This window comes from Lonchura striata, chromosome 19 (genome assembly GCF_050655825.1).
Source record: "Lonchura striata isolate lonStrDom1 chromosome 19, ASM5065582v1, whole genome shotgun sequence".
NCBI classification, from domain to species: domain Eukaryota; kingdom Metazoa; phylum Chordata; class Aves; order Passeriformes; family Estrildidae; genus Lonchura; species Lonchura striata.
Genome location: NC_140721.1, coordinates 5,038,684 through 5,051,908, shown reverse-complemented (window position 1 = coordinate 5,051,908; position 13,225 = coordinate 5,038,684). Strand labels below are relative to the sequence as shown.

Genomic DNA, 13,225 nt, shown 5'->3' with positions numbered 1-13,225 from the left:
TGCACGTGTGTGCGAGGGAGCCTCCGCGCGCTCTGTGTGTGTGTGTGTGTGTGTGTGTGTGTGTGTGTGTGTTTGAGCCATGGCTTCATTTCTGAAGATTGTTTCCGAGCTTGGAGCCAAGTCCTGAGTTCAAGTGGGAACTATGCATTCCTTGGGGGGTTCGGGGAGAGAGCTCGGGGTCTGAGGCCTCTCCCCAGTGCTGTGAATCACTGCCCGGGGAGCCTGCGTGATCGCTCTGTTCCATGGTGAGACTGGCACTCACTGTCTGGGTATTCCAATTAAATCTGCGTGGAGCTGCTTTGCTCTTCCCTGGCTGGAGACTCTCCTTGCTACCGACCTGATGCTGCCATTTCCACACAATGCACGGCTGGGCCCGGGGTGGGGGGAGCCGTGCAAGAACGGAACATCAAACAGGAAAAGCTGGTATTCCCTCCCGAAATCCGCCTTCCTGCTTCCAAGCTAAACAGGCTTCAAAGGGGAGGCTTGTTTGTGCTTCTGCACCAGGCCTGGCTTCTCCATGGCGGGGTCAGGCTCAAGGAGCACGGAGCAGGTTAAAGAGCAAGAGAAACAAACCCAACGAGAAGCCAAGCGCTTAACCCCTTGCTGCATCCCCGGGAAGAGCAGGGAGCAGTGCCGGGGGAAGGGCACTGTGCCCCTCTCCACTCTGCCCACGGCCTCTGTCCCCAGCAGCCACAGGCCCAGGGGATGGTTTCCTCCTGCTCATACTGACAGCTATCCTGGGGGATGAGGGGGAATGTGACCAACAAGTGCATGGACAGGGAGTTGCTGGCTTTGGGGGGCTTCTGGGGGGCTTGTGGCAGCAGTGGGACATGAGTTACTCTGTCCCTGTATGATGAGGCAGCAGGACAGGAGGGCACTAAATGTGCTCAGCTGTGCCTGTGGCAGAGCAGGCCAGGCTGCTTGTGCAGGTTGAGGGCAGCAGTATCTTGGACAGAGGGAGAACCAGAGTTTTCAGCTCTCCTGCTGCTCCTGCCTGGGGTTTGATGGAGAAGCCTCCCAGCAACCACTGGAGTGCACCAGGAGGCAAAGCCATGGCTCCAGGGCAGGTCCCAGCTCTCCCAGGTGTTAACATGCCCCATAGCCCCCAGGGCTTCCCAGGCTCTGCTGGTGCTGCTGACTGCCTTCCCTCAGCATCTGCAATGCCAAGCCACAGAGCAACTTGGCAGCTCCTGTGCTGAGCTGGGCAGGCATCCAACCCTGCTCTCCCCACCTAGGGGTGCCATCCCCAGCCCCAGGAATCCCTCCTCAGCTGGGCCGCTCAGCCTGAGGGGAAGGGCAGCAGCTGGATGTCGGCTCTGGGACAGGCAGAGCTGTCTGCTGGGCACCAGGAGTTGAAAAGGAACCCCCAGAATGGCTCAGAGGGCAGCATGGGGTGCACCTGTGCCATTTCACTGCCTGGACACCCACAGAACCCAGCTGGTCCCCGGCCTCCTGGGGCTGTGGATGGGATGTGGGCTCTGCAAAGCTCAGCCCCACTCCTGCCCCAGCCTCTCCTGCTGTGCTTGGGGATCCTGCGAGTGCCAGGCTGGCACGGGGCTGTGCCAGGCGCTGCAGTGGAGCAGCACCTCCAGCCCGGAGAGGATCAAAGAGCCAGAGCAAAGGCACGGAACCAAGCGCTGCCGCCACCCCGGGAGACCACCCAGCAGCACAGCCGTTATCTGCCAGGGTGAGTGTTTACCAATAACGGGAACCAGCTTGCTGTTTTACTGAGAGCTTTATAAGGATAAAAAGAAGGGCTGGGCTTGAGCAGCTACGAGACGCTGGGACACAGGCCGGCCATTTGCTCAGCCTGCCTAAGCCCCAGCTCAGCTGGGATAAGCTATCTGCTCTGGTTGTTTAACAATTCCTCCTCCTTGCTCCCTTTGAAATTCCCTCCAAATCCCGTTTAACACCCATCTGCTTTCTTCCAGTCCCTGGCACCCCCAAATGAAGCACCGGGAGAAGTTTGCTGAGGGCTGTGGGCAGAAAGCTGGCAGGGAGGGAGCAGGGTGACAGAGGCTGAAGGAATGCCAACAACGACTGGGATGAGACAGGGCAGGATGAAGTCTAGTCCCACGGCACAAGCTGACCAGCTCCAGACCACACAGGCACTGAGGGCACGTGGGGCATGGAGAGAGGGAGCCAGACTGGAGGGACAGACCACACCAGGGGAGAGGGGAAGCTCCCACCACAGCACTGGCCCTACTCACCTATCAGGGGCACCACCAGGATGAACTTCCTGCAGTCCAGCAGTGTGACCAAACTGCTGAGGTGGTCGATGAAACCATTGGTGTCCGGGACCAGAAAGACAGGTCTGATCTCCAGCTCCATCTGCCTCATTTGGCTCTGGTCTTTCAGCACGGCCTGGAGGAGAAGGAAGGACACATGGTGAGTAAGGAGGATGTCAGCTCTACGACCCGTGGACCCTGAGAGCAGAAGATAAGCCTGGCTGGCACGTACAGATCCATGGGAAGGGGACTGGGAGGAAGCTGCATCCATCCCACCTGCACACCCCAAACATCAGCTCTTGCAGAACCACAGTACACATGTGAGCAGGATGGCAAAAGCCTCCAAGAAAACATTCTCCCAGAAAAACAGCCCTGTCCAGGCTTTGGGAGAACTGGGACCAGCCTTGAAAACTGAGGTATTTTGGGAATTGTTCTATTTGTGGGACTGGCAGTTCCCAGGATCATCTGCACTGGTGCCAAGGGGGAGGGAGGACAGGGGTTCTGGGGCTTCACATGGAAACAGGTCAAGGTGACAAGAGACAAAACAAACCGATTTGGGATGCATAAGTCTTGCCAACAGCCTCCTAACACAGGGACACCAAGCAGGCAGCCAGAGGTCTGTGGGGTAGGGATCCTTGGCTGAGTATCTCCACTGTCCTACCACCTCCTGCACATGCCTTGCCTTTTCTGACTCCATCCAGCTGGGAAACCAGGTGGGTTCCAGCCCTGAAAACTCACAGCACTGTCCTTGGTCGAGCCCTTCACACCCACAGAGACCAGAGGTGCTCACACTCACAGGGGGAGGGTCTGCTGGGGCTTGCTGGCTGCCCTCTGTGCTGCACCTGGACCTCTGGCCAAAGTCAGCTGCCAAAATGGGACCCCAGAGCTCACGTATGACTTTCGAGGCTCTCGAAGGACTTGGGCTCTTTAGTAAGCCACAGGCTTAAAAAACTCAGGCTGCTATTCTAGTGCTTCCTCTGCTTAAAAATAGCTTCCCTGGACTTGCTGATGTTTGTTGCCTCTAATAGGAACTGGTCACCCATGGAGCACAGCAGAGCTGCTGTGGAACACATCCACCATGCAAACCCTTCTGAGACCAGGCTCGGACCCACCAGATGTGCCCTGGGCACACGTGGTGACCACCAACCCTGTCCTGCCCAACGGTATGGGGAGCTCCCCCTGCCCACAGTGAGGATCCCAACCCTCCCTCAGCCATGCCAAACCCTTGGAGGCGCACTGGAACAACGAGCTGCATAGGCCAGCAGTGGCCATGGAAAGAAGTGGTTTTTAATTAATTTCCAAGTGTTGTCATCTGGCTTTAAATCAAGGCGGTTTGATGCTGCCACCTCCCACAAGTGTCTCCAGGCAAGGCAGCAACCAGAACCTCACCACGTGCCTCCCACCCTCCTTCTGGCAGTGCTGGTCCTGGGGATGTGGCTCCCACAAACCCTTAGGGGTGGCAGGCAGAGCAGGGATCATGCCAGGTCCTGTCTGCTGCATGCCAGTGGGAGGACATGCCTTGCCCATCTGCACCAGTGTCCCCAGGCTGCAGCTTTGTACCCTCACGTGCTAGATGCCAGTCCTGCTTCTGTTCTGCCTTGACACTCACTGGTGGCACAGGAAGAGCTACAGTCAGGGACAACCTGGAACCAACCCCAGCACGGAGCTGCTGCTGCCCCCTCACCACAAGAACAGCAGTGGGGTGTCTCCACAGGGTTTTGGAGTGTGGGAGGAGCTGCTTGTCCCTGGGAGACACTGGAGCCTGCTCCACCTGCCTTGGGGAGATAGAGAAGGGACCCAGCGACCAATGCAGAGACTCAGAGAGTGGCAAATCCCTTGTGGGGCTGCCACAGAGGTCAATGGCCCTAAAGTTGCAGGAAGTGGGGGTGAAACCACGCAGTTTCCACTGAACAGTGACAGTTCTATGTGAACAAGAGCTGGTGGCAGGAGGAGACCCCAGGCTGCACCCCAATACAGCTCTTGAGCCTGCGACTCACCCCAGCCCATGCAGGTGACCTCAGCAGCATCAGCAGGATGCTCACCTATCCCTGGGGGCACGGGGGCGACGGCGGGGAGGGCAGGATACTGGTGTGTGGCATTTGCCCTGGCAGGGAGGGCAGTACCCTGGTGTGTGGTGTTTGCCCTGGTGAGGAGGGCAGTACCCTGGTTATGGTGTTTGCCCTGATGAGGAGGGCAGTACGCTGGTGTGTGGTGTTTGCCCTGGTGAGGAGGGCAGTACCCTGGTCGTGGCGTTTGCCCTGGTGAGGAGGGCAGTACGCTGGTGTGTGGTGTTTGCCCTGGTGAGGAGGGCAGTACCCTGGTTATGGTGTTTGCCCTGGTGAGGAGGGCAGTACGCTGGTTGTGGTGTTTGCCCTGATGAGGAGGGCAGTACGCTGGTGTGTGGCATTTGCCCTGGTGAGGAGGGCAGTACGCTGGTGTGTGGTGTTTGCCCTGGTGAGGAGGGCAGTACCCTGGTTGTGGCGTTTGCCCTGGTGAGGAGGGCAGTACCCTGATGTGTGGTGTTTGCCCTGGCAGCCCTGGCAGGGAGGGCAGTACCCTGGTTGTGGCGTTTGCCCCGGCGGGCCGTACCCGGCCCATTGCTGGCAGCCGGCAGCAAGGCCTGTGCCGGCCGTCACGTCCCATTCCGCTGCCGGGCCGCCCGGTGAGAGAAGGACACAGGATGCGCCGGGAGTGAAAGAGCGAGGTCGGCGGGGAGCGTGCCAAGTCCCCGCGCACAGCTCCGGGCCGCTCGGGGAGCCAGAGGGAAACTCGCCTTTGCAGAGTTCAGAGGCCGGCAGCGAGATTTATTTTTGTTTGTGTGAGTAAAAGGCTGCAGAAGCCTCCGGCCAAGGGGTTTGGGGGAGAGAGGAGTGGCCTGTGATTCATGCGGACGCTGGCTGGCCCCACGCCAGAGATGAAAGGGAGCCCATGTGCGGCAGAACCGGGGAGGCCAGTTCTGCTTAACCCTTCTGCCGGTCAGTGGGGCACGGTCCCGTGGGGAGGAAGGGGGGCATGCGGGTGTGGATCGGGATGTCCAAGTTTGGGACTCAGCTTCGGTGCTTTTAAGGCTGCCTGAAGCGAGCTGCTTGTCCCACTGTGCCTCAGTGTCCCCAAAACGAGGAGAGGGAGATAGCGGCCTGTGTGTCCCGCTGGGAGGTGGGGTTTGGAAACCACCCTGGCGAGCGCAGGGTGGACAGAACAGCAGAGGTACAGCCTCGCCCTGGCCCAAGTGTTTTGGGACAGCCGGATTTCAGCTTTGGTTTATTTGGTTAAACAAATAGGCTCGGCTTGGCTCAACTCAGTGGCAGGGTGACCCCACAGTGCTGGATGCAGCAGGGGACCTCTGAGACCAGGGGCTCCTTGCCCTCTCCTGGGCTGCCAGCTCCGCCCCGTTCACCTCCTGCACCCGAACGCTGCGGGGTCAGCGCTGCTCCCACCCGCAGCCCCCTCCCCATCCCGCTGCTCCGGCCAGGGGGCTTCTCCCAGGAGCTGGGCCGGAGCCGGAGGTGGCTCCCCCGGCTGCCCCAGCTGGTGGCAGCACTGAGATCAGACACTCCTGCACACGCAGTCCCAAATTCCCAGCTCGTCCATCAGCTGGAATCACCTGGGGAATTCCCCGGAAGCTGATGCCCGGGTGAGGGCTTCCAGAGTGGGCAGGGTCCCCCAAAAGCCAGGACTTTGTGCAGAGCGACAGGGGGGCGAACTGAGAGCCTCCACCACCAGCACAGAATAGGAGAAGGCTCCGCGTGGACCGTGGAGCTCCACACACGGACCCCAGAACTCCTCTGCCCGTGGTGCCAGGATGGCAGGGAGGCCAAAGAGAAAAAAAGCAACAGGTCACACGGGGTCACGCCGCTCAGCCAGGACGGAAGGGCCACCACCATCCTGCCACCACCTCTCTCCCAGCCACCACCCTCTCCCCAACCGCGGCGAAAGCCGGCGCCGCTGCCCCTTCCAACCCCACGCTCTCCGCGGGGATCGGATTTTCCAGGACCGAGAACAATGCCTCCTCCAAGCCTCTCTGCTCCAGGGCTTCCTCCTCCCAAGGCTCGTCCCCAGCGTCTTCCTCGGGAGTAAACGTGCCCCGTGGCTGGTAGCACACCGGGGCCGCCGCCGTGGCGGAGCCGTCGCGGGTGGGTGTGCGCCTTCCGCACCCGCTCCAGGCAGGTGCCGAGCGGCGCGTGTGCGCCCGCGGCATTGTTCCTGCGGGGAGGGAGAGCGTGAATGGGACACGGCTAAATTTAGCCACTTACTCACACTACCGCCACAAAGGAGCGGCTGCATCTTAAGGGGGCGGCCGTTCCGTGGGCTCAGAAGGGACAGGAGAGAAGCTATTTTGGGAAGACATGTCATAATTGGCCGCCCCGGTTGAGCTGCTTCTGTAATGCTGAGCAAAACAATAGCAGCATCCAGAGGAAGAGCCTGTTATGTTTCAGGTGGGATGTTTTCAACCGGTCAGGAAACTCGACCGCTCCCAGCGCGCAGCGGCGGCACAATGGACAGGGGACGCTGAACAGCATGGACCAAGGGCTGGCCAAGCAGCAGGACAGGCTGTGGCTTGGGGACAGCCCTGATGAGAGCACTGGCTGCCCCAGCAGTGTTGCTGCCACCTCTTCTTGTCCACCTGCCTGCCTGGTCTCTCCTCCCTCTGAACACCTGAGCAGCAGCCAGGGATGTGCCCGGTCTTTCACCTGGTGCTGATCCATCTCTGCTGTCAGCAGCTGTCACCAGCTCTGTCCCCGTGTGGGAATGTGGTGAGGGCAGTGGCAGGCTGGCAGTGGAGCCAGGCAGCTGCTTTGCATCTAGAGCTGACCAGGGACACGAGAAACCTGACCCTGCTCTGTTCTATCTTTCCTCTCAGAGTAATGGTTTTGAGGTCTGTGCTTGTGTAAGGGAATGGAGCTGAGCTGAGTTCCCTCTAAAGCTGGTGCTGGCTGAGGGCCACCCCAATTGCCATTTATCCTGCCTGGACCTGTGCTTCCCCAGCAGCTCAAGCCACAGTCCTGCAGACAGCCAGGAACAGGGACAGGGACCTAAGGAGAGCAGTGAAGCTCAAATCCCCCTCAAGGTGTCAATCAGCAGCACAGCTGGGCTGCCAGACACTGGGGAACGGGGCAAAGGCAGGAAAACCTGCAGGGGGGAGAAGGCAGCGACTTGATCCATGAGAAGTACAACTCTGCAAGTCCCAGGTGAGGCCGTGACACTGTGCTCTCCTTGGGCATGGAAAGAAAACACACAGCCAAGAGATGAAGGCTTTGCAGCCTGGGGGACTGCACACACCATCAGAGATTCCACAGGAGGCAGCCACAGCACCTGGACCCCAGTTCTCACTGCTGTGTGGGGAGCTGAGTCCTGTGTGCTGAGCCAGGAGCCACATCTGCTGGACTCGGATGGAGCTGTGGCTTGTCCCAGAAAAATGAAAGGGTGACTTGGAGAGCAGCTGACATTCCCTAGGTGGGCAGTGAATGAGAGGCTGTAACAGGGAAGAGAAAAGGTCCCCGGCTCCCATGAAACACTAAATGTGTTGGGAAGAGCAGAAAGGTAAAGGATCACAGATTAAGAGGGAAAGTGGAGGGGGTGGATGCTGAGCTGGCTCCAACCTGGCCTCCCCCGGCAGCATTTTCCACCCCAGCTCCTCTGCTGCTGCAGCTGCGTGGTCAGTACCCGGGCAGGGAGAGGACTGGGGCAAGCACACATGTTCTGCTCCAATCCATTCCCATCCAGCTACAGCCTGGATGACTTTACCGAAGCCCCAAGGACTTCTCCTCCACGCCGCGCCTTCAGACTCCAACTGCACCTCAGCTCTCAGCTGTGCAGCCCCTGAAGCTGCCCACACCCTCATTTTGACCTCTCTCTGCCTGCGAGCATCAGCCCCAGCACGGCTGAGGAGGAAGGGAGGAGCAGGCCGGGGGGAGAAAGCCCCTGACAACATCAGGCAGCCCCCACTCTCCCTGCAGAATGGGCAGCGGCCATCCCGGGGGGCCCCGCTGCAGCTGCGCCGCTCGCCGGGCTCTGTGCGCGCTGCCCTCCCCGAACATGTGCAGTTCCTGTTTGCTGTGTCTGTACAAGGCACTGGGAAGTGGGGAATTTACTTACACCTCCCGCTTAACAACCATGGGAGGCTGGGAGGCTTCAGGCCGCTTTAATTTACAGCCCATCTCTCCAATCTCTCACTCGTTTGGTTGCTGCTTTCTTCCTCCTCGTATTAACGTGACCCAGGTACCTGCCAACAATAATGGACTCGCTTGTGGGGGCGGCCCCTCCCTCCCTGCACACAAAACTTCTACCTTCGCCTTGATATGGATTGCTCTGAATTGAAATTAAAAAAAAGAAAAAAAAAAAAAAAAGGGGAGAAAAAAGAGAAAAAAGGCAAAATCTGAAAAGGTTGGGGTGGGTTTGGAAAAGCGAAGCGCAGTGGTTCTGGGCCCGGCGCCAGTAGCCCGAGGGTACACATGTGCAGGCTCTCCCAGTAGGGCCTTCAGCAGCCCTGTTTTACAACCACCTCGGCACACACTGCAGAGTTCACGCATATGGCCAGACAGATGTGTCTGGCTTACGTTCAAGGCTGGAAAATGAAGAATTATGGAAGTGAAGGGCCCTGGGCATTAGAGAGGGCGGAGGTGAGGGGGAGGGGAGCCAGGGAGAATTTTTCCTCTGCTGAGAAATCCTCATCTGGGCCGCGAGGCTGGAGGAAGAGGGGTTGCGAGCGAGGAGGCAGCCAACAGCCATCCATGCATGTGAGATTGCTCTTAAAGCAACAGGGTGCATCGCCAGGCAGCTGCTCCCAGTTCAACCAGTTCACTTCACCAACTCCCACTGGGAAACATGCTCTCATCAGGCCAGAGCCAGGCCAGGATCACCTGCATCCCGTCTGTTTGTCCCCATAACGATGGCAACGTTCTGGCTGCAGCAGCCGTTCGCAGACTTATTTTTCCGCCGCTGGCTCCCGCATGAACTCTGCTGTTCATGTCCCACCCTCTCCCTTGTCTGCCTGTGCCCCGTTGCACAGGAAGGCTGATTTCTCACCAAATCTCGCTGTCACGGAGCCTCTGCCCTGGGTGGGGGCACAGCTCACTGCACACACGCAGAGGAGCCGCTGCCCTGGGGCACAGCTCGCTGCCTGGCACACACAGCACTACAGCCAGCAGCTAAAGCACTGCCCTGCCACTCCTGGGTGTGCTGGCAGCTCCACAGGGAAGCTGTGTCTGGCTTCAAGTGGGTCTCCAAAACCTTCATTTCAAGGCCTGGGAGGGCAGGTCTTACCCAGGGTGCGGACGGCAACCCAGATCTGGACCTTCCAAAGGGCCAAAGCTGTTTGCTGCTGGGTTTCACAGAGGCAGCACGTGGCATTACACCCAGGAAGGTTAAGGTTAAGGACATCTCAAGAAGCCTTTGAAGCATGGTAGGAAAACAGCTGTGCACCACTGGCACAGCAAGGTGGGATCAGCCCATCCTACCTGAATCTTGTCTTGACGGCGCTGCTGCTCAGCGACTTTCCTGGCCAGTGCTTGCTTTTTGGCTCTGAGCTCCTTGATGTCCATCTCTCCTCCACTGCCTTCAGTCTCAGAGTCATCTTCAAAGGCCTCAATCCTCACATCATCCTCCTTCTTCCAGGAAATGCAGAAAGAGAGAAAAACAAGAGGGCAGTCACTGTAAGGGGATGCTGGTGGCAGGGATCATTCTTGTTTTGCTCTTCCTTTTCCAGCAGACAATTCCCTGCCAGGCAGTCCATCACCCCTTGCTGATGGGTGACTGACTATTTCTAAACATCCAAAAGAAGCCAAATAAATAGCAAACCTTCAGGAAATGACAAGGTGAGACAGGAGGTAATGGGCAGGAAAGGCAGCAACCAGGCTAGGCAGGGGCAGCCCAGCTTTATGCTCTGCTCTAAAATCACACCCTCTTCCTCACCTTGGAAAACTCTTCCCACAGCCTTGGGTGAGTCACTCATGTTTTATTGCCTCCAGTTCTGTGAAATCATGGTATTTCCCTGTCTCTCTGCTTTGCCTGGCTGTTTAGACTGCACATCCCTGTTCAGGCTGCTTCTTCCCACCTCCCTGCACCAGGCTGCTCTAACACTGCTCCCTCATCCCATGGGCTTCTCGTCCTGACAGGAACCTCAGATCCACAAACTCAGGTGCCCTTCTCCATTTTGACCTCTAAGTAGTCCAGGGAGATTCCTGCACCCACCCTAAAACTTCCAGTTGGTCTGGAACAGATGTTTCAGAAGGAGATGTTCAATATTTTGATTTTAAAACTCCACATGATGGAACATCCACTGTGTCTCAAGGTCACTCATTTCAACAGTTAATTACTTCCTCTGTTAACATTTCCAGCCTAATTCTAGTCAGCCTTTGCCATGCTCCTGCTGTCCAGGAACCTCATCTTTGCTGAATCCAAGGGTCCCTGGTTCTCCAACCTCCTTGGCCACACCACCACATCTGGACCATACTGCATCTTCTTCCTCTCCTAGAGACTCTGCCCTGAGGTTCCCCACCAGTTCTGCAGACCGTTCCCAGTGTGCCTGCACTGCCTCAACTGGAGACCCCAGAAGGAACCATGCTGTTCCTACCTTAGGCCACACTGGCATTTCCCCACGTACACAAATCTCTGGGATACAGGAGGGTGGGAGGTGGTGGCTGGTGTCTAATTGGGCATCACTCACAACATGTTCTGCCCAAGCTTTGCTGCTCTCCCCAGCCATTCCACACCCAAAGGAGAGCCCCCAAGTCCCTGTTCCTCAACATGTGTCCCACATGTGCTGCCCAGGAGCCCAACTCTCCACTGCTGCATGCAGACCCCTCACCTCATGAGCCAAACTTGCTCCCCAGTCATCATGGTGGCCTTCCCAAGCCATGCCACTACTCATCCTCCCTTCTCTGCACAAAATCCAAGGGTTGTGATGGGGCTGGGTAGGGTTTCCAGATGGCACCTGGCTGGAAAAACCTGCTCTGAGCCCCTGGAGGGCTGCAGGAGACAGATCCTGCATAGAGAGTTAAGAGCAGGGCTACACTCCCTGCCCTGTGCAGGCTGCCACCACACGTGTCAGCAGAAGGGACTCGTGGTCTTAATTTAGAACAACCCCAGTGCTGCACAGTCGTGCACTCAATCATTTCACCCAGCCCACAGAACCACCTTCTCTTCTCTCCCTGTGACCTTTTAGCCATGGGAACGAGGAAGATGGGAGCCCTCAGGCTCACTTCCCTCTGCTGGGACAGCCTGGACCACAGGGGATGGGGGGGATGCTGCCAGAGCGACAGTGTCACACCAGGGCCTCAGGGACAAGCCTCTGTCTGATGCAGCTCTGCTGAGGGGGGTCAGGACCTGCTTGCCCCACAGTGCTGGTGGTCACTCTGGTGAGCTGCAAGCTCCCTTGAGATCAGAGCCCAAGAGGGAAGCTGCAGGGTTGCACAATGAGCTCATGGAGAGATTCCCACAGCTGAGCACAGACTGTGGGGATGGGGCAGGAGGGAGATATCCTGGTACTGTGCTTGCTCACAGCAGGAACTGGATGGACTGAGCCAACAAAAGGAGGATTCTGAAGAACAGGACCATTCCCTGTCATGACACTAGGAAGAACCTAAACATTCCCCCATATCCCACATGCCAGCTTGAACACCTCCAGAACAGGACAAAGATCCAGGCCTCCCACCTTACAGAGACAACTTTTGCCTGGGGATTTGCTGTCCCCTGCTCAGATGGGACAAGGAGGGTGCTGAGTACAGCACTGCTCTGGGCTTCTCTGAGCTTTCTGACTTTCAGTTCCCATAGGACAGAGAGGAGGTGCTGTCCCTGCTCAGGGTGACATCCCTCTGGCTCTGAGTGCCCGGCCCCAGCTCAGGGAAGGGAGCCAGAGTGAGCCTGGCAGCACCAGGCCACCCAGCCTCCCGTTCCCAACGCCTCTGCTCCTCTCTCCTGTTTCCCTGGCCTTTCCAACTGCAAGATTAAACAGAAGAAAGGAGTCAACCTGCAGAGCAGCTGGCAGGGCCCTTAAACACACACACGGAGCCTGGAGTGAAGCAAGGCCTACAGGAACAAGCAAGGGCAGAAAAACAAGAGTTGAATTCCTTAATCACATCAGGATGTGAGAGGCAGGGGAGGGACGGGGCGCCAATGTCAGCTCTTCCTGTACGTGTGCTGGAGGCTGGAGCTCAGGCCTCTGCCACAACGAGCTCCACGGCTATAAACTTGATCCTGAAGCTGAACCCTGACACCCCCTCGCCCACCTCCTCTCCCGGGGCCGTGGTGCTGCACGTTATTAAAGCTGCCCCCAGCCTGGGTATGAAGAAAGCAGCATCTGGAACTCATAGCGGCGTGCGAGATAGAGGCGGGCGGGCCGGGCTGGCAGGAAGGGGCACGAGCGAAGCACACTCAGGAGACAAGGGCTGTGCACCATTCACCCCCCCCTGCCTCTCCCCATAAAATGCACACGCAGCTAGGCCAGCTATAAATAGCGGGAGCTGCAGGGCAGGCAGAGGCTGGGCCCCACAGGGGTGATTCTTCCTTCACCGAGGCGCGCTCTTCCCTCACGGTACCTGATCTTCCAGTTGTTTTCCCTCTTGGCTTCCCATTTCCTTTCCCATGGCGTCTGGGACGGGTGCCACTGACACATATTTTCCACCCTTGAATGCCAGCAAAGGCTCTTCTTGTCCACAAAGGGCTTCCAGGAAATACTTCAGAACTGTGACCCTCTTGCAGTCGGCTGCAATAACCTACAGGGTGAGGACGAGGGGGTTGGGGAGAGGGAAAGGAAAACAAAGTCAGTGCAAAGGGGAGCGGATGAGTAACAACCCAGGGGAAATGTTTGGGATAGAAGGCCCAGTGGGATGCAGGCAGCACCTCAGGGATGTGAGGGGTGCCCCTCTTCTAAACATGGCTGGAAGGGGTTTGCCTTGCTTTGTAGTCCCCAGGGAAAAGGAGGCAGGCAAAGTCAGGACATTCAGCGCCGATCCTGTGCTGCTTCCTCTGAGCACTCCAGGGCTGCAGGACTCCCAGGG

At 58.0% G+C, this 13,225-nt stretch overlaps 1 protein-coding gene across 5 annotated transcripts in view; it reads right to left on the bottom strand.

Annotated features, from left to right (window-relative positions):
* SMG6 (SMG6 nonsense mediated mRNA decay factor) overlaps positions 1-13,225 on the bottom strand; it is a 105,697-nt gene that overhangs the window by 5,070 nt on the left and 87,402 nt on the right. For 3 of the 5 annotated variants that reach the window (XM_021551030.3, XM_085557385.1, XM_085557386.1), the window contains exons 14-16: positions 12,764-12,940; positions 9,686-9,835; positions 2,211-2,364 (exon numbers count right to left, since the gene is read on the bottom strand). In XM_021551030.3, the coding sequence (XP_021406705.3) occupies positions 2,211-2,364; positions 9,686-9,835; positions 12,764-12,940 (481 nt within the window). The remainder of the gene's footprint in view (positions 1-2,210; positions 2,365-9,685; positions 9,836-12,763; positions 12,941-13,225) is intronic. The other 2 variants (XM_085557384.1, XM_021551031.3) reach the window with 1 other exon arrangement.